This window comes from Dermacentor silvarum, chromosome 3 (assembly GCF_013339745.2).
Source record: "Dermacentor silvarum isolate Dsil-2018 chromosome 3, BIME_Dsil_1.4, whole genome shotgun sequence".
Taxonomy (NCBI): Eukaryota; Metazoa; Arthropoda; class Arachnida; order Ixodida; family Ixodidae; genus Dermacentor; species Dermacentor silvarum.
Window position 1 is genome coordinate 64,816,541 of NC_051156.1, and position 27,093 is coordinate 64,843,633.

The 27,093-nt window shown below is 47.1% G+C and overlaps 1 protein-coding gene across 1 annotated transcript in view; it reads left to right on the forward strand.

Moving 5' to 3' along the window:
- LOC119444441 (trafficking protein particle complex subunit 11-like) overlaps positions 1-27,093 on the forward strand; it is a 141,415-nt gene that overhangs the window by 92,293 nt on the left and 22,029 nt on the right. The window contains exons 17-22 of the mRNA XM_049664594.1: positions 5,194-5,402; positions 8,727-8,902; positions 11,171-11,265; positions 14,351-14,410; positions 15,569-15,694; positions 22,821-22,928. Of these exons, the coding sequence (XP_049520551.1) occupies positions 5,194-5,402; positions 8,727-8,902; positions 11,171-11,265; positions 14,351-14,410; positions 15,569-15,694; positions 22,821-22,928 (774 nt within the window). The remainder of the gene's footprint in view (positions 1-5,193; positions 5,403-8,726; positions 8,903-11,170; positions 11,266-14,350; positions 14,411-15,568; positions 15,695-22,820; positions 22,929-27,093) is intronic.

The following is a 27,093-nucleotide window of genomic DNA, read 5'->3' on the forward strand; positions in this document are numbered from 1 at the left end:
AGAGGGAGCTCTTAATTATAAAAAAAAAAAAATGTTGAAGGTTATCAACACCACTAGCCAAAATTAAGAACAGAAACAAATGGTCAACAAATATAGAAAAGATAGCAGAACTTGTTCTTGTGCTAGTTGGTTCATACATTAAGCAATAACTGTAGTGTTAAGACAGCAGACACTAGAAACGTGACACGATGAGTGCTACATACATGACTGATTTGTTTCGGAAGGAAAAACAGCAGTATAGGTACAGTCGAGCCCATTTATAATGATATTTGTTTTAACAGCATGTCGAATGTAACAATGAGTATCCTATGCACCATCAACTTTTATATGTGTTCTATGGTAAAATAAATTGCTTACTACAATGCTCCCGTGCTGCACTCATCTTTGGTTATGACAATTAAATCAGACTACTGGCTGTGTGTGCTGAAAGGAAAAAGAAAGCGAAATCGTCCGGGAGGAGGGGGGGAATGTGATCTACTTCTGCACAGTTGCCTTTATGCTACGCATCTCACGCGGCATGCCTTTGTCGCATCGCCAGCCTTCTCCACCCCTTTGCAGACTCCCTTCCACCATCTTGCCTATATCGGAGGAGTGGAAGGGAGACCGAAGCGGGGTGACTAAGGCGTGCCGTGCGAGGTGCCCGGCAAAAAGGTGGGTGTGGTTAAGCGGCTCATGTTTTAATGCAAATAGCATTGTTTGCCGACTTCAGCTGTTTTGAGCCTATCTGTCTATCTACCCCCTTACTCCAACCCAGTGGCCTAGGAACCGTACACTACACTAGTAGACGGTCACGTGATAGGTCACTTATGCATCTTCATGATTTTGCCACGTGGAGTGCCAAAGGTCATATTTTGCCACTTTTAGTGAAGAATTCAAAATATAAATCCACGTGTAATGAGAGACACAGGGCTTGTTTCAGCCAATGCGATAGACAATCTTTCCATCAATGGGGCTATCTCGATTCATGATCTGAGCAATTGTCTGTCCCTTTAAAAGAAAGTTAGCTCCAGCGATCAATCAGTGGAATGGCTCACTGTTATGTTGTGCTAAAGCAAATTCTTAGAGACATGTGCAAGGGAATCGCACACAGAGAATGGCGTGTACACTTTGTGTTACGTATATGATTCAGTTTAAGACTCCTGCCATGCAAAAATGGCGGGTGGCTGCCAAAAACAGAAGTGAAGCCCTCTTGTGTGGCTTTATCCTTAATACCCCTGACACACGGGCAAAAGTAAAGTCTTTTGCAGTAAACCCCTTTTGTTACTCCAAAGGACCCTTTGCAGAAAGGAGTTACGCCGATGACACACGGCACCGCATTAACTTCTTTAGGCTGTTCCTCAGATTAACGCAGAAAAAAAGGAAAAAGAAAAGAAGTTATGCTTGTTAAATCAGCAAAAGAGAAAACAGTTTAAAAAAGCTGCGTATGTATGGCGCTGATTGTACAGGCTCCATTTCACGATGATGTTGCATCAATGAAGAATCAGCAAATGACACTGCCGAAATTCAAAAGGGCGGCGTTAGCGACGTGATGCAAGCGTTTGAGAGTATAGCTAGAGTAAATCTTCACTCTTCGACAAACCGCATTACCCTTAAACAATAAAACATTTTCGCAAGGTAAAAAAATACTTATGGGGCACCATAGTTTTGTGACAGGTTTCCTCCTGTTTATGAACTGTGCGCGCTATATGCCAGAGTACACCCTTTCCACTAGAAAAGTAGATCTGCGATCTGCTTTCCTGCAGAAGAACTTTGCCGGGAGGGAGATACTCCTATTTTGTGTGTCACTGTGCTTGAACGCCTTTCCGATAGATGTTCCCTTACCTAAAGGACTGTATAGTGCCTGTGTGTCAGGGGTATTAGACAGTATGTTGAAAGGACGTGAGAGGTCACAAAGCTTATCACCTGTCTTTGTTTTATTGATTGCATCCAAAATATTAAAAAAATTTTACATGGCAGTCAGCCTAGTGCTAACACGTTCGATGCGAAGTCATGCGAAATCTCACGAAAGTGATCACATCCCCAAAAGTGATCGCTCAACAATGCCGTCCTAGGACACAGGCAAGCGTACGTGCGCGCAGAAATGTGTTGAGAAGGTTTTTTTACCAATTTGTGAAATAAGGTCACTCATTTTCTAAAAAACCTGATCTTTCAGATCCTAGATTATTTAGACTGTTCGGTGGTTTCTGTTGAGTCTGAATTATCGGTCAGCGACTATATAAATAAATAAACAAAATAAGAATAACCCCAGAGGAATGTAAGCGTTGCAGTGAAGTACATAAGCATTGTTTTGTTGTGGAGTGATAAACTGGGATAGTTGGTCGTGCCGCATCGTAGATATGAAGTGCACATCACATCATCGCACGAAAATAAACACAAGCTCCGACATTTCTTGTTTTGCTATCATTCGGCATTGCATTGTCATCTGCTAGCCTCGTGGATAGCTGTGATACAGTCTACGCCCGTTATAACGGACCCTCATAATCCGGCGAAAAACGTCTGCTGTATCCGAAGTATGCTGTATCCGAAGTATGCAGGGGGGGGGGGGGGGGAGGAGGAGGCGATCGTGCGACATAAAAATGTTACCGGAACGTAATATGCTTTTAAAATCGCGTTCTTGCCCGTGGAACAGCCGATACGACATAATCTGACGAATTACGGCCATGAATCAAAGATTAGACCAGTTTGACGCCGCACGCAAGCTTCAGTTTGTACACAAGGGTCTGGTACCACCCCCCCCCCGCTTGAGGCAATTCTTACCTTTTTCATTGAACGGGAAAGGTGCATGCGAGGAAAGAAACTTCATGGAACATGACTTTTTATTTCACAAAATATACTGAGTGATGAGGGCCTGCTTAGCTCCTGCCAGAGAAGACGCGGTCACCTTGTGTTGCATTTCTGTGAGCTGCAGAACTTCCGCGGAGCAGTCACCTTGCTGCTGCAGGAAATATCCTTTCAGGGCCTCAATGTAATCCATGGCCTGGGACGAAGAAAGCTTAACAGGTGCTTCAGTCTCTTCGCTACTGTCGTCTTCTAATAGCGGTTCAGAAGAGTTCTTTACAAGTGCTGCGATCTCGTCGTCCGTCAGTTGTTCGCTGTCGACGATGCCATCATCAAAACTGACGAAGTCGGCGAAGTCTTCGGCCCCGAAAGCTTCTTGAATTTGGGGCCACACACTTGGCACACATGGATCTTGTGGTGCAGTGCTGGGTGCGTCATTCGTTCGGCAAAAGCCTGCCTGCCTGAAGCAGTTGCGAATGACATCGCTTTTTAGCTGTGCCCAAACTGCTGGAAGAACTTCCACAGGAAACTTCACGTCAATTTTGGTTTCCCGCTTCCTCTGCATGTCAAAAAGCAGGCGCTCTGTAAGGCGGGTCCGGTACGCAACCTTAACGGAATGGACCACACCTTGGTCGATTGGTTGCAGTGCCGACGTCGCATTAGGCGGAAAGTACGCCAGTTCCGTTGCCTCAAGTGACGGGGGTTGCATGTGTGATGAACAGTTATCAAGGAAGAGAAGTACTTTCCTTTTCTGTTTTGCCATCCCCCTATCAAACTTGAGCAGCCAAGCGTTAAACAAATCCTTCGTCATCCATGCTTTTTTGTTAGCCTCCCAGTCGATCGAGAGACTTTGCATGTGACGCAAGGCACGAGGTCGTTTTGACTTTCCAATCAGCAGAAGTCTCACCTTTTCTGAGCCGTCCATATTGCAGCAAAAAAGGACAGATAAGCGCTCTTTGGAGCACTTCCCACCGTGACACTTTTCGCCGGAGAAAGTGTATGTCTTGCTCGGCCTGGCTTTGTACACAAGTCCACTCTCGTCCGCATTAAAGATGTTTCGGTCTTCATATTTCGCGAGAAGTGCAGGCAGCCGATTTGTCTGCCAGTCCGAGACAACGCTCTCATTGACGCTATCGCGCTCTCCACACATGGCACTGAACACAACACCATGCCGTGCCTTAAACCGGCTAAGCCAGCCCTCGCTGAAGGTGACGTCGCCATGTCCCAAAATCACAGCGAGTTGCTCAGCTCTGCTCCTGAGCAAAAGTCCGTTCACTGGAATCCCACGAGCACGCGCGTCCCGTAGCCACATGAGGAGAGCAGACTCGACGTCCGGGTGCGCCGCTTTGCGCATTCGAAAACGCTTTTCCTGGATCTCGCCGGAGTCGCATTTTTCGGCGACGTCCTTGTTTTTCAAGATAGAGTTAACTGTCTGCTTAGACAGGCCCATTCTTCTGGCGATGTCCGCCTGTTTTTCGCCATTAGCTACACCGTTAATTATACTTAGTTTTTCTGACAGTGAAATCTGCTTCCTCTTGCGTCCAGCCATTCCACACAAGCGCAGCCGCCGCACGAACACAAAGAAGAAAATGGACGCAGCGAGCCACTTCACTGGATTGGCTCGGCCGCGCCAGCGACCCGTTAGATGCCGACAACGTTGCCAGACATACTATTGTTTCCTGGCTAAGTAGAAAAAAAAAACGCATATTGGGTGTCGGCCCCGCGTAACTCTGCCATATAAGCTCAGTCCAAACAATTTTCGCCCTAAATTTAGTCCGTTCTAGCCGATAGTCCGCTATAGCAGGGTCCGTTGTGAGCGGAGTGGATGCCATTTAAAATGCGTGGTGACCAAACAAACCTAGGGATATGGTCCGTTGTAACCGGAAGTCTGTTGTTCCCGGATCCATTGTAACGAGCGTAGACTGTAGCTGTAATGGTAGAGTGACAGCTCTGAAAAGGTGTAGGTCCTGAGTTCAATCCCCTGACCAGGACTATTTTTTTATTGTCAGCTACGAAGGTTTCTTTCTGAAAATATTGTGTGGGTTTTCTGTGCAGCTTCATGCACAGAACCCTTATCTATTGCAGTAGATGACGGTTCTTTCTCTCAAGAAGCATTTCCTATGTCTCAGTTCACAGTAAATGGTTGTGTGTATGCTAATTGGTTCTTGATCGTGCATTCGAAGTTGCGCTGCATAGTTCTAAGAAGACAGACATAAGAAAAACATGATTCCTTGTTATGTAAGCTGCAGCGTACATCTAAGATGAGTCTTTCATTGTGCCCTCATCATAATGCAGCCACCAATATTCGTAATCGAACCTGTTGCCTTGTGCTCAGCATGATGCCATAGCCATTGCACCACTGCGGCGAGTACTGTTGCGATTGCTTGTTCCAACAGTGTGTGCATGTGTTGGCAGGTGAGCTCGGTGCACCTGCGGCTGGGTTCTCCTGCGTCGTCCGAATCGTCCACCGGTCTGACGCTAGCCTGGAACTGGGAGTCGCCCCCGAGCAGCTCTGGCAGCAGCGGTGCAAGGCCGGGCCTGGCGTGGGACCCAATCCCACGCAAGCCCTTTGGCCATGGCGAGGAGGTGGCCTTCCACCAGCTGCCACAGATGGCCACCGCCAGGTGGGGCACAATGAGGGCTTATTGCAATCAGGGGTGGGAGGGGGGGAGTAAGAAGTGACAGGTTATCTATTCAAAACCCAAAGTGTGTGCACTGGCTTTATTTTAAAGTAGGGGGTGTGCAAATACTCGAATATGACTGAATCGAATCGAGTAGGTGACCAAGTGACCCGGAGTGAGTGTGAAACCGTTAGGTCATTTGCTCCTGCTTGACCACTTTCTAGATCATGAAGTCATGACACATAGGTACATCTCCTGGGAAACAAAACCGAAACTGGTTGATAGAAAAACTATTTTAGTGAAATATTTTGGATAGGTTAACAAGCTTCAACATGCTGGCAAGCCTCAACAAGGAGGCTTGCCAGCATTTTTTCTGAGGTTGTGATGTCGATACCGCTTGTGCAACAACATGACTGTCGACATGGCAGGCTATCAAGCAAACAGAGCTGTATTGTCTCATAGGCCGCCTACGCCAAGGAACACTGAGTGTGCCTTGGTGGAAATGCATTGCAGGACGATAGTCGCCGTCTGTTAATTTGATAATGACAAGACCATTGAAACTGCTCGAATTAAACAAAAGGCAGAAAAAACACAGAAACACGTCGTTGATTCACTTGGCAGTATTTGCCATCGAAGTTGTCTTTGCCTTAATACAGCCGTGTTATGCAGTGAAGCATACCTTGCGGGGAAGAGGTACCATTGTATCAGGATATAGCACTTGTTCCTTAATTTACACACGCACATGCTCTGTCTCCAGTCACAGCACAAGCACCGAGACACCTAATAAGTTTGCTGGCAGGCCTTAAAAGGTTTAGGCAGACCCCGCTCTTTTGTTGGCCCTAAACGATGCCTCAACTTTTGCACTTTTTCATCTTGCCACCTTTTTGCTAGCTTCCCCAAAACACAGATAGTATTTCTCCGCTTCTTGATATAAGGCCTGCGTGTGTGCGTGTTATTATGGAACACGCACTAGGCCTCGTTAACCGTCCCATATATGAGACATGTATGGTGGGTGAAATAAGGGTTCAAATCGCCACAGAAACATAAGAAACAGCTCTGAATGGCTGCCAGTATGCTTATTTAGCATCTAGGTGCTCGTACTGTGACCGGAGGTGGCGTGTACACGCATGTATAATTAAGGAATGCATACTATGTCCCGTGACAATGGCCCCTTCCCATTCTTGGTATGCTTCACCGCAGAACACTGTTTTGCGGCGAAGCTGACTGGTCAAGTTAAAGTTAATCTGTCAAGGCCAATCTTGAGATCGAAATAACTGACGTTTGGGCCCATAGAAAAGTATGGGCACTGGGTAGGACCTTTGGCAGGGATTGAATTAATCGAAAAATCAAATGAACTGGAGACTATGTAACCGAAGTCTACTGTACAGGCATGTTACTTGAGAGCCTGCCATGTGGGTGGTTCTATGTTGGCGGTGATGTTGTCTGAGATGATTCTCTCAACAGGTTTGAGGATTTTTGGGGTGTACGATATGAGTCCGACAGTCACAGGAGGATGCACATGCAAGCCATTGCACTGCAAGACACTGTTCTTGCCCAGGTACTATGCAAGGGGCTTGGTGGATGAACTGAGTGTGATAGAACAAGTTCAACAAGGGTTAACTTGTCCTTGAAAAGGTGTATCTCAAGAAAAGTATCAGTCCTAAGGGTGCCTGACGTTTGCCTTTGCTTGTGCATGCTGCAAAGCATTTTGGGACGTCAAAAAGGCAAATGGAATGGGCATATTGCAAAGTTTGAAACAGCTTGTTCATGATAAAATGAGTGTACCGTCAAGCCTCAATGACAAAACACAATCATATCCTAACACAAACACATTATTGTAACACGAAATTGTCTTTGTTGTATCCAATGTTCATTATAAGCATGTGTTCATTACATGCTGATATAAGTGATAAATATTTTAGATTTACTTCATTATATCGAAGTTCAACTGTAACACTTATTACTCATTTTTAAGTTACAGCACCTCTTACACAAGTAAATTTAGGTTATCGTGATAAAAATTGACATGAAAATAAAGGTGCGTGTAAATGTAGATACAAGATGGCACTACACTATGCAAACATTCCTAGTACGGTAAAAATGTCCTCAATTCGACCCTAATTAATTCGGAAAGTCATATAATCGACAGCGCAAAGCTGTCGAGGATGAAGAGAATCGGCTACTCCCACATGACAACCTTCTAGACCATGAAGTGATGACACATAGGTATACCTCCTGGGAAACAATACACGCTCATGGACGGACAATCTCTTGGCGACCAGTTCACTGACGAAAAAATAATCGGGATGTACGTCTCAGATAAGCGTGTCTCAGATAACGCAAGACATGGCCGCACTGCTAGCGAAGTTGTGAGGCCTTTGCCGTTGAGAGCGTTAATCAGTCATGAGATGACGAAAATTGCAGCTTCCACACTGCTCTTGTGCAAAATAAAAACAAAGTTTGCTGATTCATTCAGTAAATAAAAATGTGTTGACGTAGTAAGCATTTGTTTGTTTTCTCCAAACTTTTGAAAATTGGACATTCGGTTAATTTAGACATTTTTTAATTCCCGGGAGATCCAAATTATGAGGTTTTACTGCAGCACATCTATACACTGGTACAGCTAAACACATTTCTATAAATACAGCAGACATTGGCTATGTAACTAAGAACTCACGTAAGAAATTATTTTGTACAGTTCTGTTAGGTTTGGTACATTTTAATCATAACAGCAGAAAAACTTGGAGGTTGTATCGTAAAACATTAGAGATATGTGTTATTATTGCCGCATTATTTTCTAATGCTAAGTGATTTGCATCACTCAGTACTCGAGCTTCACTGCCGGTTCTCTGTACTCGTAGACTCCTGGCATTATGTCGCCGTCACCTAGTTGCCTATGGAACATTCCAGCCCTAGCTGCATCGACCACTTGCCCAGAGCAAGCGAGAGTTCCTTGCACATAGTCTGGCCGCTGTGCTATGCCCAGTCATTCAAGTGACAAACCCACACGAGCGTGATGAAATGTTGTGTAAGTAAGGGAGATGGATATAAACTGCACTGCTTCTTTGGCTTGTTTGCTATAAAATTTTGCGACAACGCAGCATATCACAATGTGTTTCCCTTAACACTATGTTTCGCTTGTGGACAAGGTTCTCGCTATGCCACCTTTGAACTTAGAAGCCCAAGCTTGACGGCCAACTCTTCAGTGCTCACCTTGCACGACCGACCTTCAGCAGTACGAGGGCTAGCAGCAAACACGATGACACACTTTTACAACTACCAAAACGGCAACAACGTTTGAGACGGAACATTCTGGTTTGGTGACAGGATTCACCCGAGGCGCCCCCAGGTGTCACTGGTGTTGGACCACAAGCCACCTGTGCTGCTGCACGAGTTCTACCAACTGGCGATCACGATCGTGAGCGAGGAGATTGCACCACTCACTGATGTCTGCCTCAGCATTGGACTGGTTGAAGACCTGGACCCCAAGTACTACACCACCAGTGAGTAGCAGCCTGGCTAGGCACAACCCGAGCGTGACGGTTGGCCCACGTCGTTGTGCTGTGTCAGACATCGGGTGTGATGTCCAGTGCTGTGAAGTTTTGCATTTAAAGGGGCCATGAGACAAAGCTTTCAAGCTTGAATTATGCATCGCAGGTTAAGCCTTACACATCCCACAGGAAGCTGGCAAAATTTGAGCGCATTGGGAGCAGTAGAAAATTTGTATTCTTGAAATTTATTATATCACAGTTTAACCTACAGCTGTCTGGCAACACTGAGTGGTGTCGAAATTAAATTGCATGCCCAGAAACGGTTCACTCAGAGTAAAGGAAGCTGATCTTAAAGGCTGTGCTTTTGTGTATTGTAAACACCGGAAGCGATTGGCTCCAGGAGCTGGAAATCCATCAAGGCTGCCATGCATCGTTTCATTTTTAAGGTGCGTCTCTGCAGTTTGCTGCTGCTTTTTACTGCTTGAGGAAATGAATTGTGGTCAAAATAGAACAGCGACGTTCTTGCTGTGCTCTTGGGTGCCAGAGCGTGCAGCGAAATGTCCAATGTGGTTTCAGACTGTTTTTGAGCAGACGACGCAGTGGTGACCCGTCACTTCCTGATGTCACACAGCCTATGGAAAAAATGGCAGTCACTGTCAGTCGGAAGAACATGGAGGCACCAATTTCAAATTGAAATTTTGAGTTAAAATGTGTGCTGAGAGCCCAGTTATTGTGTTTATGATGGAGACGTGTGAATAGTGAAGTTTTCTAATCGTATCGAATACGAATATTTGAAAATAATGGGTGTCAAATATTGAATCGAATATTGAGTTTTTGTAATACCTAAACAAGGGGAAATATAATTGTTGCATGGACTCTGCTAGGCAACAAAACGCTCATTTACAATATTTGATGCCATTAATGTTGTTAACAATTGAAAGTCATTTCGACTGAGACGCTTGTAAATGATAAATAAAGGAAAAGTGATCCATCCGGCGCATCGTGACAATGGCAGTAATGAAGCAAAGGAACAGCACGTCACCAGATACACACAGCAGAGTGTAGCATCCGTTGAAAGAGCTAGCAGCCATATTCAGCAACGCACATTGCTTGAAAGGTATTAAAATTTGTTAAATTGGCCAAATAATTCCTTTGCTAAAATCATGACCACAAATTCGTAGGCAGCATAAGGTCAGGCATGTTTATTTAATGACTGGAAACTAATGTGCACAAATGATTTCCAAGCTTTCGCTTCTCCTTCTTCTTCTTTCTGGTGTTTTACGTGCCAAAACGAGTTCTGATTATGAGGCACGCCATAGTGGAGGGCTCCGGATGAATTTTGACCACCAGGGGTTCTTTATCGTGCACTAGAACGCAAGCACGCGGGCGTTATTTTATTTTTGCCCCCATCAAAATGTGGCCGCTGCAGCTGGGATTCGATCCCACAACCTCGTGCTCAGCAGTGCAACACCCTAGCCACTGAGCCACCACGGCGGGTTCCAAGCGTTCGCTAATGAATCAGTTTGTTTATACAGCAACTGCCGTTCTCGTGATTTCAATACAAAAATCAATGCAAGTGTCTCCACTTGTATTGATTTTTCTCCCTGTGGACTGCAACAATCAAACTGAAGAAATATTCGACAACTCTGAACATCAAAATCTTGAATACGAATCGAATTCGAAATGCCTGTACATTGTACACTCCTAGTTTATAACCATATTAGGCCTTCTACTCTGAGTTACAATGCTAGACTGAGAATAGTCAGAAGTTCATGTCATTTCCCCTTTAATATAGTATCAAGTTTCTCAGAATAGCATCTGCGGCATTTCAAAAACTACATAAATTGCACGTTAATTGCTTAGGTTCACGATAGTCTTGCTTGCTGGGACCTTGCAATATTTGTGGTGTGGAAGAGTAAGGAGTAAGCCATGAGCCTCCCGTAGCATTACAACTGATAATCTACAGCTTGTGCAGCAGACAATACTGAATTGGTGTGCCTGAAGTAATGGTCTGAATATTGTATGCTCGAAAGTGCAGAGGAAACCAAAACTCATAAAATCTGGTACAGAGGTTCGAGAGTGAAATTTTTCTAGGTATTTGTACAGACAAAATTTTTGTTGCGTCCCTTTGTTGTTCTCGAAAAAATAAAATAAGGAGGGTTGGAAAAGGACTTTTTACCCATCCTGTGGTGTCACACATGTGTGTTGGCTACTACTCTTAAGCCCTCGAGTCGCTGTTGTTGCCATCAAAAAAAAAAAAAAATCCTTTCTGTGCCGCAGCCCACTTCACGTGTGAGCCAACGCCCGTGGTGCCCAAGCAGCCAGCCAGCAAGATTCGAGGATTTCACATTGACGACATTCCTGCCGGAGGTCGGGTGAGTTGCACAGTCTGTTACTCGCCCCGGGGAAGTGCAACGCATTGGTGCTGGGGGCAAACTTGCGGAGACGTTGAGATAACAGGCTGTTGCATTGAAGCACATCTTTATCTGGAGCCAGTGGGCTGGCCCAATTGCAGTCTCCTGTTGATAAAGCAGGGATGGTTATAATCAGAACTACAACCGTTTCCTGCGTTTTTTATCTCCTCTATTCATGTGTTTGAGGAAGGTCTAGCCTAACTAGGCCAACAGATATACAGAAGCCAGGAAACATGAGGCTAAGTTGATGTACTTTTGCTTGGACAACCGATATAAAGATATTACGGACTGCAGAATTCGATAAAAAGCTCAGCACTTTAGCACTTTGAGCATGCAATCTTGTATACAGATTTCCAACCTGTACTAGCATATGTGAACAACATGGTCTTCTAATACTGCTTCACTGGCTATGGTCGCAAACTGCTCAGAAGTTCAATGCTTTCTCTGATCCCGCAGTCCATAAATTTTGACACACAAACGTTACTGTTGTAAGCAAATGACGTGAACCAAGTTAGGTCTCGTGTTACTTTATTTTTTTTTTGCTTGTTTGCTTAGTTTGGTCCCTACATCATTTACTGTGACTGGATAGGTAGTGGTGTGAAATTGCAATTTTAAGTTCTTACCAGATTTTCTGGTGCATAGGTCACGTTTTTTAAACAAAATTTTTGCCGGTGCATTTGTGCAATGGTGCGATTTACATGTGCATAAAACCATGCGTGTTGGCACAATCTGCACTTGCTTTTTTTTTGCCCACTACAACAAACCGTGTGCGGCAGCATTCTGAAAAAAATGTAATCTTGCATTAACAGTGGAATGACCATTAGTACAGGTGTGAGTTCTTAAGGCTTGCCATGTAGGCAGCGCAGCGGCATCAGTAGAATTGCAGCAGTGGACGCTGCCAGCGGGGCCTCCGTGATATAGGTGCCTCCGTGTTGGAGGTCACGCTATAGTTTGCTGCTATAGGTGATTGAGCTTTTATTAAAGAAAATATTAAAACCAAGAAACTGAAACAATAAAAGGGGGGCCACAATGTTTTACTGTTGCGTTGCGGTGCCCAAGGTATACCCATTACAAAAAGCACCACTTGCTTATCGTCATCATCACTTACCCGTGCGAGAAGTCCCAGTGCTTCCAGCTTCCAGTCATCATTTTGATTTTTGCATGCGCGTGTTCAGGTTGTTTCAGGCGTATTTGAATCTTTCGTGTGTTTGTCCAGAGTTGCATAGAGCTGCATCCAGAGCCGCATAGACAATGCCAGCGATGTGCCTACAATGTCGCGTAGGAGTTGTCCGAATGCCGACAATATTTACCCAGCGATGCTGCCTACTGAAGTGGCTGTAGCTTTTGACAGTGCGTCGGAGAACGAGCCTGTCGGAGCTAACATGAGAAAGATCCAGCCCTGACAGCGTTGAGTTTTCGAACTGATTTTTTTATTCTCCCTCTGCACCTGCCGCGCAGTCGAATGCCAACTTCTTCTTCCTTGATGGGTGCCGCATGCTGAGGCGCTACAGGGCTCCCCCCCGTAGAGCGTGAGCCATAGGAGTCGCCCAGTGAACGTGCTTGGATGTGGGCATCCAGACTGGAGATGGGAGCTCTGCAGAGATGAGAGCGGCAATGTATGCAGGTTTTAGTCGATCGGCAGCCACGACATCTTCACGGCCGTTGATGTCCAGCGTGAACATCTTAGGTGTATGATGGAACTTGGCCAGACTATGCCAATTTGTTTGAATTATTGATAATTTCGAATTAATGAGGTGTGAATTAGCTACCTTTTAGTGTAATATGTAATCCCTGCTGTGTCATAACTGCACTAGAAACCTTAATTTAATAAAAAAAGTTTGTTTCTCTTGTGCTTTATTATGCCAGTCACATCACTAAAGGATCAACCTATTAGATCTCTTGATTATTTTTTAGAAAAAGTACTAAATTCTGCGCTGCATTGCACAGAATTGCATTGCACATTTGTCAGGTCTTTAGTACCAAAAGCTTGGTTCTTGCATTACTGAGGTTGTGTACGCAAAAGCTTTCTTTGCGTGTGCGTGTGATGATGATGATGTTGATAATGTGGGAATTAAACTACTGTGAGCATGAAGGCTAGCTTCATGCAGACTGCAACTGGGACTTATGAGTTGTCCATGAACCATCGCTCAGTCACCTGCCATCTTCTATTGTATTGATCGGCGCCTAGCACTTCATGATGTATACCGCAAACAACAGCCCATATAACAGAACAGCTGTTGGAAATATCTTGCATCAGTCTTCCGAGTTGCTGAGTTATCGGGAGGTGATCAGGGAGTGGCTAGCCAGCCATGGGAATTGCGTTTAGGAATAGAAATGCTGACATATTAACAGCGGCACGAAATGAACACAGCATGATGAGAAAGTCGCAAAGTTTTTGCGTAAACATTGGAGCTATTTTGGTGTCGCACGCCATTGCAGGTTTGAGGCCATCGTAAGGTAGGACGAGAGAACCAGTGGTCTGTTATTGGTGATGGAGTGGATGCTGAGGGAAGGGTAGTGCGATCCAGGACGACAAAGGATTCGGAGGTGTGATGAGATGAGGAAATTTGCGGACATATGTAGCGGGGAGCTGGCTGACACAAGACAGGCGTGATTGGTGATTATGGAGAGAGCCCCTTTTGTGCTGCTGTAGACATAAGATAGGCTGATGGTGATGAGGATGCCAGGAAGTCACTACACTGCAGTCATGCTGGCTCTTGACAGCTATTTAGAGCTGTCGCCGAACACGCTGACGGGGAGGTCAGTGGTTTTCTTAGTAGCACCAGAATATGTCACATGCATCACGGCAAACACAAAGATCAAAAGTATGTGCCCCTCGTATTAGAATGGAAATGTGATAGTTATGTGAAATGGGACGAGAAAGTAAATATAGACTGTATGTGATGGTTGGTTTCATGCTTTCATAGTCAATGCACTTCTGTTTGGGAACGTGATAGCCACTGTAATGCAACATCGTGGTATGTGAGTCTGTGCTCTAGCTGTTTCCCCATGTCCTAATCCGCTCGTGTTCTTTTTGCCCCAACAGAAAAAGCAGACTGTCCTGCTGAGGAACTCAGAAGTTGGCACGTTGAGGGTTTTCGTCAAGGTGAGATGACTGTAGTAGCCTCACAACAAGATTAACCCTTTCAGTGTTGGGTTGAGTTTTTTCGGAGGTGACGCACCCCCCAGCATCGGGGTTTTCTCGGATATTATAGAACAAACACAATGGCTTATTTTTGTTTGCGCAGAAAAGAAAAAAAAAGTGACATGAATAATAGCAAATGCTCTCTTGGTGTGGCCCTCAAATTCTTATCTGACAAAAGGAATGTGAAAAGGAATATGGCAAGACAGAAATTCGGAAATGTTTGTCAGTGAAATTGGAGAGTTAAAGTTAAATCTTTGGATAAGGTAAGCTCCTTCATAAAAAGTGTACTGCCTGCTTTAAGGTCGTTTCAGGTGTTTGGATAAGAATGTTCCTGCAGCAGCAGCAAAGATTGACACTAACATTGGTGAATTTTAATATATGCAAATGATCCCTGCAGCAAAGCAAAACCTTTGAATTTGGTCGAGTGTACTCTAAAAAAAAAGTTTGCAGATTTTAGGATTTAAATTTGTCCAGCAGCAGTAATTGTCATCAGTCTTGTCCGTTCCCTCTATGTAGTGATCTGCACCAGCTACTTTTCTGTCGGGAATGCAATGACTTGCTGAGACATGCACGTTGTCCCTGGGAGGAAAGTGTCGGTTGCGCAGAGTTGCATGCAAGATTGATGGCGATTACTGTTGGCGCAGAAATTTTCTCCCAGAAGGGATTACAGTTTTTTTTTAAACTGCACTTGATAGGGCTTTGCATTTATTGAACTCGGGTATGTGGATTTCAAATGATATGCACAATGATATGATAAATCTATATTTTGATATACAATAATGTCCTGATCCAGTTCAATGTCTTCACATCAAAATGCATGAACTGTATGGGTAGCCCTTTTAAAGTGATTGTGCCCTCTACAGTCCTTGCTGATGCTGTGAGAAATGTTTATAATTTTTAAGTGCTTGTACAGTGTGGACCATTGTTTTGAGGGTCCTGAGCTAGCGTACTCATTATCCTGGCTCATGGAATAACATTTGGGCACAGAGGGACATACTGCTTTCACATAAAGATGCTCTGAAGAGTAAGGCTGTCAGCAGGAGGCTGGAAGAGCCAAATCTGCACACACTGCCTTAAGCAGACAAGCAAGTGTCACGAACGGATGCCTTGTCGCCGCAGGTAGAGTACAAGACCGAAGTGGAGGTGGACAGTCGTGTGCTTTGCTGCAGCTGCTGCCGCGAGATCTTCCTCGACCTGGAGTGCATCGAGCCGTTCAGCTTCTCTGCCAAGCTGCTCAACCTCAAGGTGTGTCTGAGGCAGTTGAAAATTGTCTTTATTTTTATCATATGGCAAGGCATGAAAGAGTGCACACTAAAATCTACAATACTGTAGCTTGAGCATACTTGAGGCCCAGCATAAGTAAATGCAGTAGAACTTTGCTGATACGATCCTGTTATGTATGATTTCCTGGTGCCAAAGTTCACGATAGAGAACAAAAAAAAATGACCCAATACAGTTACGCTCATTATTTACCGGTTCATACGTTCCCGGAAAACACAATCTTTCGGCACCAACGTTTTTCAGCCGCTAGATGCCATTTAAACAAGAAAATGTGCGAGGCGCGGGGGTTCAAAAACAGTAGCTGCCCGCCGCAACAGCTTCGCCACAATACTCACGAGCCCATCTCATGTGGAAACGCCAGCGCGCACTCAGTTTCTTATTCTGGTACCAGCAAATCTCCTCCCAGGTCGTCGCACGCAGCATTCACAGCTGTTGCTGCCAACCCTATTGCAATAAGCACCTTCACCTATCTGTTTTCCAGCGCGTGGGGTGTAGTGCCACTGGAGGCGTAGTGCCACTGGAAGCGTACTGCATGCTTTTAGTAGGCGATAACAAAAACACACCACAGTTCCTTGGTGCAGGCTGTGGGGTCTCACATGTGCTCTTGGGACAAAGGAACGACACATAGTAGTGCAAACAATCAAAAGGGCATTTATTGCACCTTTCATACACTAATACATACTAGCCGAATTACAACCAATAGAACATTCACACGGGCGCGCGACAAATCAAGGAAGTCCGACTCACCGCGACCCGATAGCGAGCGAATACGTTCGCCTCATGCTATGACACCATCGCCTAGTCGTTCACGTGTACGGTCACGCGAATGGTGGCGCGCTCGAACGATCCGTGTTCGTCCATACCGGTGTCCCGCTCTAAGCCTCGCGCGACGGTCGCGCGAAGCGGGCCGGCGCACGCACGAAGCGTTCGTGCGTGTTGGTCGCCGATCCCCAGCCAAAGAGAGAGCGCCTCCGACCTTTTTCCCCCAAGTGACCCCGCCGTTCGGTGGCGCCAGCATCGCGACACTAGCGCCATCTCTCGCAACGCGCCGCAACCACCGCCGGGCTTAGCCACGCAGAGAAGCCGGACTACAGGAGACATGCGGGGAAAACAACATCATGGGACGCGGGAGAATCGCGCATCCCCACATCCCCCCAACCTTAAATCACTACACATACGCCGGCGAAACATGTCACAAGGCCTATCAACGCGCGCGTCGCGAACAAAAGTTAGTACATGCGACAGTGGCGCCGCCGAGTAATGTCCACGCGTTATCCGCAACGTGCGAGCCGATATTGACTGTGGGGTTCACCGCTGGCATCCCTTGGTCACAGCACCACGTCTGCAGATTCGATGGCACGACTCCAGCCCAGGACTCCGGAAACGGCGACGCAGAAGTCGGCACGAGCAAGCGTCGCTCGCGCCCTGCTGACGAGAGCCGCAGTAGCCGTTGGTGACTGCCGGCTCTTTTCCCAGCCGCCGAGGGTTGCGAGCCGGATATTGACGGCCGCCGAACGGCGGGGTCACTTGGGGGAAAAAGGTCGGAGGCGCTCTCTCTTTAGGCTGGGGATCGGCGACCAACACGCACGAACGCTTCGCGCGTGCACCGGCCCGCTTCGCGCGACCGTCGCGCGAGGCTTAGAGCGGGACACCGGTATGGACGAACACGGATCGTTCGAGCGCGCCACCGTTCGCGTGACCGTACACGTGAACGACTAGGCGATGGTGTCATAGCATGGGGCGAACGTATTCGCTCGCTATCGGGTCGCGGTTAGTCGGACTTCCTTGATTTGTCGCGCGCCCGTGTGAATGTTCTATTGGTTGTAATTCGGCTAGTATGTATTAGTGTATGAAAGGTGCAATAAATGCCCTTTTGATTGTTTGCACTACTATGTGTCGTTCCTTTGTCCCAAGAGCACATGTGAGACCCCACAAGGCAGCACGATGTGAGCGTCGCGTGTCGTTCAGGCAGCATCCAGTTTCATTTCAGTTTACTGTCGCCATCCTAAAACACTACGCAATAAGAAAACAACAAAACATGTCTCGGGCCGCTGGAGCCACACCAGTTCAAGACGTGGGAGCATCTCATGCCACAATGATTCGCGCAACGCTTAGCTTTACATAGATGTCAACTACAGTTGAGCCTGTCAGATTTTTGAGTTGCTTCGGATCGTACGTTTTCTCAGTTAGTACGTTTCTTCCGCATTCTTTTTTGAACAACGTATGAACGAGGTTCTACTGCACCACATGGCAGAGAAACAAAAATGCAGCCAACAGTCAAAGTAATGCCGTAACACATTCATATGAAATTACCGTCAAAGCAGCAGTCACGTAGTTTAATATTCAGTTATATACCGTATTTACTCGAATCTAGGCCGACTCCGATTCTAAGCCGACCCCCCAAAAGTTCAAAGTCAGAAAAAAAAAAAACTTACCTCGAATGTAGGCCGAACGAAAAAAGCGAGGACAGCATTCGCAAAATGAAACAGCATTTATTAAATTTGAACACGCCGAGCTCATTCTATGTCACCATCGCTGCTAGCCTCGTCGCTATCTTGCTTACTGCTGACATCTTCAAACAGTGCGCTATATTCAGTACCATCCAGCGCATTTGAGATGCTGCATTTCTGGAAGGAGCGCACGTTGCGGCGCACGCAAGAACCATCTCCCGTGGCCCCCTCCAACGACAGACCGATGCCGAAGTTCCGCCCGGCTTGAACGTTTGACGATGCCTCTACGGCTAGCACAACTGCCGTATTTACTCGATTCTCACGCTTCCTCGATTGTAACGCGCACCCGTTTTCTGTGAGGAAAAAAAAAGTCCTTTACCAGTACCGCACACCTCATGCTTTCAAACAGAAATACAACTTTCTGTCATTTGGAAAAATAGATTTCCTCCCGATGCACTGAAGTTGCGATGAATAAAAAAAAGTCGCAGTTTCGCCCGAAAGGCGATGCATCGAATGCGATAGCAAATTAGTAGACCGCTATTAACAAGCACGGTGTCACGCGCGCACAAGCAAACATGAACACATCTCGCTCGTTGACCGCGGAAACGAACTGTCAGAACGCTGGAGACGAAGCGCGCCTTCGTGCTAGCATGCCTCTCGCTTCAACGCGGCGAAAACACGGTGCGCGGCGGACTTTACCCGTCGCAGATTGCGTTCAAGATAGGGCCAAGGCGATCGTATCGCCGGAGTGGATCGTCGCAGATTACGTCCTGCTTCGGTCCATTGAAACCGTTCCGCATTGCTTTGCTGGCGAAAATCCCCTCCTCCTGTTTGCGCCAGTCCCGCTCGCAAGTTTCGGATTCTCCGAACGCCCGTGATGCGGCCCGATTTCTGTCCGTTTCCGCACAGGTGATCACTTTCCTTTTAAATGCGGCATCATGATGAACTCCGTACTTCATGCTGATAGAGCAGACGCTGAGAACGTGAATACAGACGGTAGACTATTGCCTAAGCACGTGTACTGCAGCACACGGAGGAAGCTTCCGCATGCTACGGTAGCTAGGCTCGACGCGCGTGCGAGGCGGCCATTTTGAGATGCCGACGCAGATTTAGGGTCGTGTTGAAAGTGCACGTTAAATTCGAGTAAATACAGTATTCGTTTAGAAAGCGGCACTATAGTGGCATCGCCCATTTGGTGCCATTACGATAACGCCACACCGCGCGCCGATGCTGCACCATACCGATACTACCGATACGACGCAGGGCAAAATGGCGACGTCACTCGTGTACTTCAGTTGGCTACTGGCACGGCTAGTAGCGGCTGAGATACTGACTTTTCTAGATGGCGCTAACTATGCACCATATTTATCAGTTTCAGTTAAAAACTAGCGCGTTTTTTTAAATCCTCGAATCTAAGCCGACCCTAGAGTTTCGTATGTGATTATTTGAAAAAAACTATCGGCCTAGATTCGAATAAATACGGTAGGTTTGACATGTTTGAACATATCAAAACAGTATCATAAAATCGAAGATTTGGTGCATGTAAACTTAAATGAATAAAAAGACATCCCATGTGCACAACCTACACAAACAGGAAGCTCTGTTTGCAGAATATCGCTTAAACTCTTAATTTTCAGGTTCGCACTACTGACACCTTGGGCTGGCTCCTCTTTGCCGCAGTCCTTCAAAGGTGGCTCAAAGATTGCAAAGGCTTGCAAAAATAGAAGGCGTGCTTCATTGTGCAGTGGTCACGGATTGAAACGCAGCAATTTAGGCCTAAGCGATGTGCATGCTTTTGTTTCTACCATCGGTAGTTTGTGTGGCATCGGCGCAATCTCGACTCGTACGCTTAGATCAGAGTTCGCGTCGCCTTTTGTGACCAGATTCGAAGCAACATGGCATGGTACTCTCGAGTAATTGCACAGAAGGAGTGTTCTACCCAAAATTTGCCTGTCGCGTTTCAATCCGTGAACACTGTACATATTGTACCTTTTCTAACTTGCATTTGACAATGAAGAAATGGTTAAAAGTAATTACATCTTACATAAATGTAAAAGAAGGCTTTGGTTCAACGGCAGTGCTATTGCAGGAACTAAGTCCTGTGAAATATTTTTGAGAGTAGAATGCACCCAGAGGGCAGTTTGAGTGTCAAGTTTAGTGCACAATACTAGAAAGGAGTGCATCAAGCCATTGCACACTGATGACGAGAAATTTTCCTTGCACCATCTGGTGGTGTTATAAAAAGCACAGAGCAGTTGCCGAGCTCATGCCGTTTTCAGTATAGACAGCTAAGCCTACTTTGGCTGAGGTGAGGTTGTCTCAGCTCATCAGGGGGACATGAAATCATATCAGGTTGAGTTAATTAGGTAAGTTGCATGTCTGAGATAACAAATGGGGTCCTTGTTGATGTGAACAGAAAAGGTGCAAAAAATGTGGTTGATCCCTCTTATATAGGAATCGGTATAGAACACGAAAGTGAAACGTGTCTTCACAGAAGTAGTGTAATGTTTATTGCACATTGATATATAATGTCTATTGGTGTTTTGTGGCTAAAGCGCCCTTAGGCGTTGATGCACCCACGCTGACGCCTGGTGGCACGTCTCCTCCATCACGACTACCAACGTCGATGACCATGAGCAACCGTCGTGCATATGGAAGCTGCACTACGCTGCACACGCTAGCACAACGCGAAAGACGAAGCACGTAACTGACACACTAATACAACGCGCAAGACAAAGCACGTAACTGAATCGTCACCGAGTCAAATCAGCGCGTACAGCGCGTCGTAATTGCAGCCTCCGCGATCAACTTCAGAAACATTTTCAGAGCTAATTGCGGAGGCCACGCTCCGCTGTGCTGAGTACGGTGAACGCCACCTAGGTGGCGTTGGTAGTGCTTCTTGATGCCAGCGTCCCTTCGAATGCTGGCATCGAGGCGTCGTAGTACTGAGACCACCGAAGCGTTCACTGTCGGTGCGCGTTAAGGCCGGAATACATGGAGCGAATAACCGGCGTCCGAGCGAAGAACTTCGTCGGGCGGCGAACGTCCGACGGCCGGCGTCAAGAAATTTGCCGTCCGCAGCCGATCTGCCTGTCCAAACATTTTCGTCGGGCGAACGCCGCCGCCGGAAGCGTCTAGCGCGCAGCGGTGGACGACAGCCAATCAGGAGGCACTAGTTCCGGTCGCAATGCATGCTGGTGTTTCGCGCGGCGCGCGCCTTTTCGCGTCGTCTGCAATCGCGTTGGTGTTGCCGTGTCTGCATGTCTCTGCACCGATTGAGTAGTTCCTAGTATGATCTCTCAGGAATCGCGTTGTATTTGTACATCCCATATCCGCTGATCTGCGAGGAAACAGACAAGCAGTGCAAGCTCTCTACAACAACCTTCAACAGAAATCTTCTGATCTCAGAGGCCACATGCTGTCGTCATGCCTATCTCCCGACTTCCCCGATAGATGGCGTTGGCATCGGATATTTCTTTCGCTAGGCTTAGACGCGTTCGAAACGAGAAGCGATCTCGAAAACTACTCAAGGTTATCCATAATACTCTGTCGTCGAAGCGGCCTGAGACTAAGCGAAAGCCGTTTACGCAGTCATTTGCTTCCAACTAAGTGAATTCTACAAGGACAACGCCAAATTCAGTTCGAAGCGGGCGGCCGGGACCGCCGCCAACACGGCGGCCAACGCGCGGCGGCGTTCGCCGCATGTATTGCAACACAGCAAACATCCTGCGTCGTGTCGCCGCGTCGTTACTTGACGCGTGAAGTTCGTCGAGAAAGTTCGCTCCATGTATCCCGGGCTTTAGTGTCATAATGCAGTACTTCTCTTTTCTGCTCATAGGCGGCGGCACCGCCCCGAGCAAGAGCGCGGGTACACGGAGGAGTGTTAGATATATAAGGCGCGTCTGTGTAGCTCTCTGCGAATGCGTTTGTGGCGCAATGGGTTAAACGCTCGGCGATCTATCGTCGCGGACCGAGAGGTCGTGGGTTCGATTCCCAAATTTTGCATGTTTGTGGAACTTTTTCTTCTGGTTTCTTTCTTTGTATTATGTTCTATGACGTATTTCCGTGACGGAAATACGTCAGTGAAGTCTTGGTGGACCCCGGAATAAAACACTTTCGTGTTAAAACTGCCAACAAGCAGGGCAAGCTTAAAGTTCCTATATCCATCTCCATGTGGTGCTATGGATTTTGACAGCATCTATCCATTAAACACTTGTTAGCTGTTAGTCAGTGAACAGTGATTACATTGCATTTTGAAGTAAGCAAGGACACATCATTTGAAGTCTTTGGGAAACGAGCCGAAATACGTAAAGAGAGACTGTGTAGTCTATGGCATCACGCTGATGTCAAAGCACACGGTGGCAGACATTTAGGAGGCTTGTGCTTGAGTAAGCTGCGTGAACTCGTAAGCTTGTTCTCAGCTTGCATGGCTGCTACTGCAAAGGTTGAGACTCGTGACCTGCATACTTTCAGTGTGCATTAAGCACAATGCAAGTCGGCAAATGGCATGCAAGTGAGTCATTATGCATTGCGTAACGCAGCGCTTAATGCAACGCATGAGGCATTTCATTAAACATTAAGGATGCTGCAAGTGTACCATCACTCATTCCTCGTCCTTTGTTGTTTCCCTTTGGTGCCAGTTTGAGCCCGTGGAGGTAGTGCGAGCGGAGGAGCAATTCGTGGTGCAGGTCGACATGGAGTCATGCTGCCCACTGCCCCTGGAGCTCATCTCGGGCACAGTAAGGCTGGTGAGCGCTCTTTGCCAAAGTGTGTGTGTCATCACCTTCAAGCAGTAATCCATCGGTGTAACAGAACTGCTCTGGAGGCTTCAGTAGCATTCCTAAGAGAGAGTGACATAGCGTCAAGTTATTTGCATACAGAAAGCTCTAGCCTTTTTTTTCTTACTTATTATTACTATTATTATATTTAATATAATTCTATTGCCAGCTCTTTGTTGTTGTGGTTGTTCAAGTGCAATAATGTTTTGGCTTTGATGTTGTCTCATGTTTTTAATGTGGCAGTGACACTGCGAAACCTCAGCTCCTTTTTTTTTACTTTTTTTGTTTTGTTTAAAGTGAAGTGTTTATTCTAAGGGTGTGTGCATACTCGAATATTCAATTTTCCAAACATTGATACCTTTGGTGAATGACCTAGCCATTCTCAGTGCTATGACGGGCGGAGCATTCCACGGCACACCATCTCTATCGGTGCTAAGTTCTACAAGATCGACGATACCGATCAAAACGATTAACGCTACGCAAACAGAAGGAATAACAAAAGCAGCGCGTGTGGTAAGCAGATTAGCCACCAGAAGGCACACTGATTGCATCAAATATTCAGTGTTCACGCATGCTGATTCGCACAGTTCAGACCTTTCTACCCACATGCGAGCACACAGACCAATTTAGCACACGTGCTCGCGGTGGTTGCCGGCTGGTCGACCATGGACCGAATGCTCCTTCAACCACCGTCAACCTAACCCGTACGCATGATTTTACGACGGGTCACTGATGAGCCACCCATAGAAACATATTACACCACTTATAACGTAACTGTTCATAGTGTAGAACTGGCTGCAACGCGGCCTTTTTTGACTCCCGTCTCCCATAGAACTCCATGTACAGTGTAGATAGCTTATAATGTAAGTCACCGGAGTCGTGAATATCTGCACTATAAGCGGTACCGCACTATGACCAAAACAACGATTTTCAAGCCCTGCACGTATGCAAAACATGTAGGCCAAGCAGCCGCGCGTATCCGAGAATCGAAGCGTGTGACTGGGAGTATTGCATCCCTTTAAATTTACGAACGTTGAAAGGTTAATGTCCAAGTACCCACGATCTTCACATGAAGCAGACAAAGCAATAAAAAAAAATTGTCTCAGTTTCGCCCGAAAGGCAAAGCATCAATTGCGAGAACAAATTACAGTAGAACCTCGTTCATACGTTTTCAAAAAATACGCGAAAAATAAATGTACGATCCGGGAAAACGTACGATCCGAATCCAGTAAAAATTGAAGCTGACAAGCCCATATTGAGGTGCAAGGGCAGAAAACATTTATTTCTTGCAAAACATAGTTATGTTTGCAAGAAAAGTCGAATCTCGTTAATACGAACTGACGCTGTAGTCCTGTCAAAGTTATGTGCACTCCAATGGGCAAGAACGCTCGGTAATTCGAACGTGAAAGCATTTGCGACGGTTAATTCGAACATAATCGCGCACCAACAATGCTCTCAGCAGCACGCCAAATCACGTGGCAGCGCCTCCGATTGGCAATGCGCCGACACCGCCATAAAGCAAAAGCTTAGGAGAGACCACTCAACACCGCGCAGAGAAATAAAAAAGACAGAAAAAAATACCGCGGCGAAAATTTCCTCTCTCAAATGGTAAGGTCCCCATTTCAGCGTGGCGCCGGAACACACATGTACGTGCCGACATCTCAGCCAACGCTGCAGCTGCGGCCCAGAGGGACGTAATGCGGAGGCCCAGTCCGGCCAACGAAACTGCCCACGCCAGCCAACGCTCGCTTCAACGGCAGAAAACGAAACTTCGGGGGAGCGGGCTAAGCTGGCGCCGGGCCGGCGGGAGCGGTGGCCGGCGGGTGCGCACGGAGACAGTCGAATGTGAGGGAGCTATGAGGGAGTTGAGAGGGAGGGCGAGGGGAGCCACTGAAGCGACGGGGTTGCCGAGGCCAAATGTGCTTCCCTGCCGCCCTCACCTTCGACGGTCTCTGCGCGCGCACGTCGCCGTGGCGGCAGGGCCCGCTCCCTGAAGTTTCGTTCACTGCCGTTATCGGGATGCGAGAGAGAGAGAGAGATTGTGGTTATGAAGAGGAAGAGGCGCTATCGGGATGCGAGTGTTGGCCAGCGTGGGCAGCTTCGTGGCCCTCGCTCGCTATGTGCTTGCGCGCCGCGATATTTCAGGACTCGCACCATTCATACGTAGCGCTATGGTGCACAAATACGTCAAAAATAAGTCCTTCTTTTAATTCAAACAAATTTGCGGGCCCGTTCGAGTTCGAATTATCGAGATTCGACTGTATTTTCTGCTGGTGCATCACACCCTTGGACAGGAACAACTCCTTTTGCGCACATTGCAGACCCTTGTCCGCGTTTTCGTTGTCTTTCGTGAGAAAGAAGCTTTGTAAGGCTTCCAGGCCAGCGAGGGCTTCGGTGAAGGTAGCCGGTGGGCGCAAGCCTTCTTTCTCGCCACCGTCTTCAGGCGCCTCGTCCGCCACCACCTATGCTATAATCTCGGCGAGTCGTAGCGCCGCGCGCGCGCGCCGTCCGCCTGTTTTTGTCGCTTAGTAGTTCGCGTTGAAGCGAGGCAGCGAAAAGGTCAATTCGCTCGCCCCTGCTGCCTCGCTTCGTCACTTCGGGAGAACGAGCAATGCAGAGAAGTCGCGCAGGGGGGGGATTGAGCACTGCAGAGAAGCCGCGCAGCCGCTGTCTGCCACTTAGCGCTTCACAATCACATGAGAGTGCCCTTTTTGCACACCTGAATGATAATTTTTCGCTGCAGAACGTATTATACGACTGCAGTTTGCTGCAATGCTGCACGGTGCTGCCGAATAATCGTATTTTCCGGGAAAACTGGAACATATTAACACATTCCTCTATGGGGTTATGTTTATTTTTCGCGATTGCGAACGTAGGAGCCGGGAAATCGTATTAAGCGGGAACGTATCAGCAAGGTTCTACTGTAGTAGAGAGCTATAAGGAGTAGGGATAGTAGTTTTATCGGCTGCATAAACTTGACACATTCACTTACTAACTGAATTAACAAGCGTGGTGTCAATGCGCACAAGCAATCGATGACCGCAGACAACCACTGTCAAAACGTGGGCATGAGGAAACACGGCCGCCCCAGCAAGCGAAGGTTCGTGCGGTCTATCGCTTCAACGGAAACTGAGCAGCGTAAGCACAGCGCATACAACGGTCAGAGCCGTGTGGAGATTGCTTTCAAGATACGGTGCGCGCGACAACACCGACAGCCGGCACAACCGCAAGTGCATTTGTTGGCTGAGTAGAAGCCGCCCCTTCCCTCCCTCCCTCCCGCGCTGCCTTCCTGCTTTGCTCCTTTCGCGTGGGAGATTGCGTCGCCAGTTCCCCTTGCGCCTGGTTGCAAGATAAGCATGTGGTGCCGCACCACAGCGTCGCGCCCCCTCCCTCCCATACCATGGCCTTTTGCGTGATGGAAGTCGCATTTGCTCTCAGCTGTGCGTTCGCTCTCCGCGAAGGCGCGTCCCCCGCGCGCTGTCACTCGTACATACGGCGCGCGGCGATGATTTTATCGCCCTTGGACTCATGTTCCACGTCTCATGCTCCTCCTCCACATCGCCCTCGTTGATCTCCTCGCCCATCGGTGGGCGCACCTTGTTGAGAAGCGTGCTCACTACCACCCTTGTCGGCGAGGTTTTCCCGCGGAAGCCTCATTATAACCGGTATTTCGTCTCACGTGACTGCACTGTAAGCAGTATGCATATACGTGAAGTGCTATGGGAAAATTAACGGGAGTCTGAAAAGACCGTACTATATCCGGTCCTGCACTATAAGCGGTTACATTCTAAGTGGTCTATACTGTATATACATACCGCTTACAGTGCAGCTGCGCAAGACGAAATACCAGTTATAATGTCGCTTCCACGGGAAGACCTGCCGACAGGCGCTGCAGCGAGCACGCTTCTGAATTGGTCATGTAATGTTACTTGGATTTCATAAAATTAGTTGCACCTTAGTGTTATCTTCTGTTTGAATGCATGACACCTTCTCCCAACAAATCTGGTGCCCTCTCACCTCAATTTTTTTTTTTTTTCATCGTTACAACTGTGCCTGTTTTAGCTCTGTGACATCTTTTTGTGATCAAAGACACAGAGAGGGCACCTTGTCACCGAACTTCGTGAATGTTGTGGTG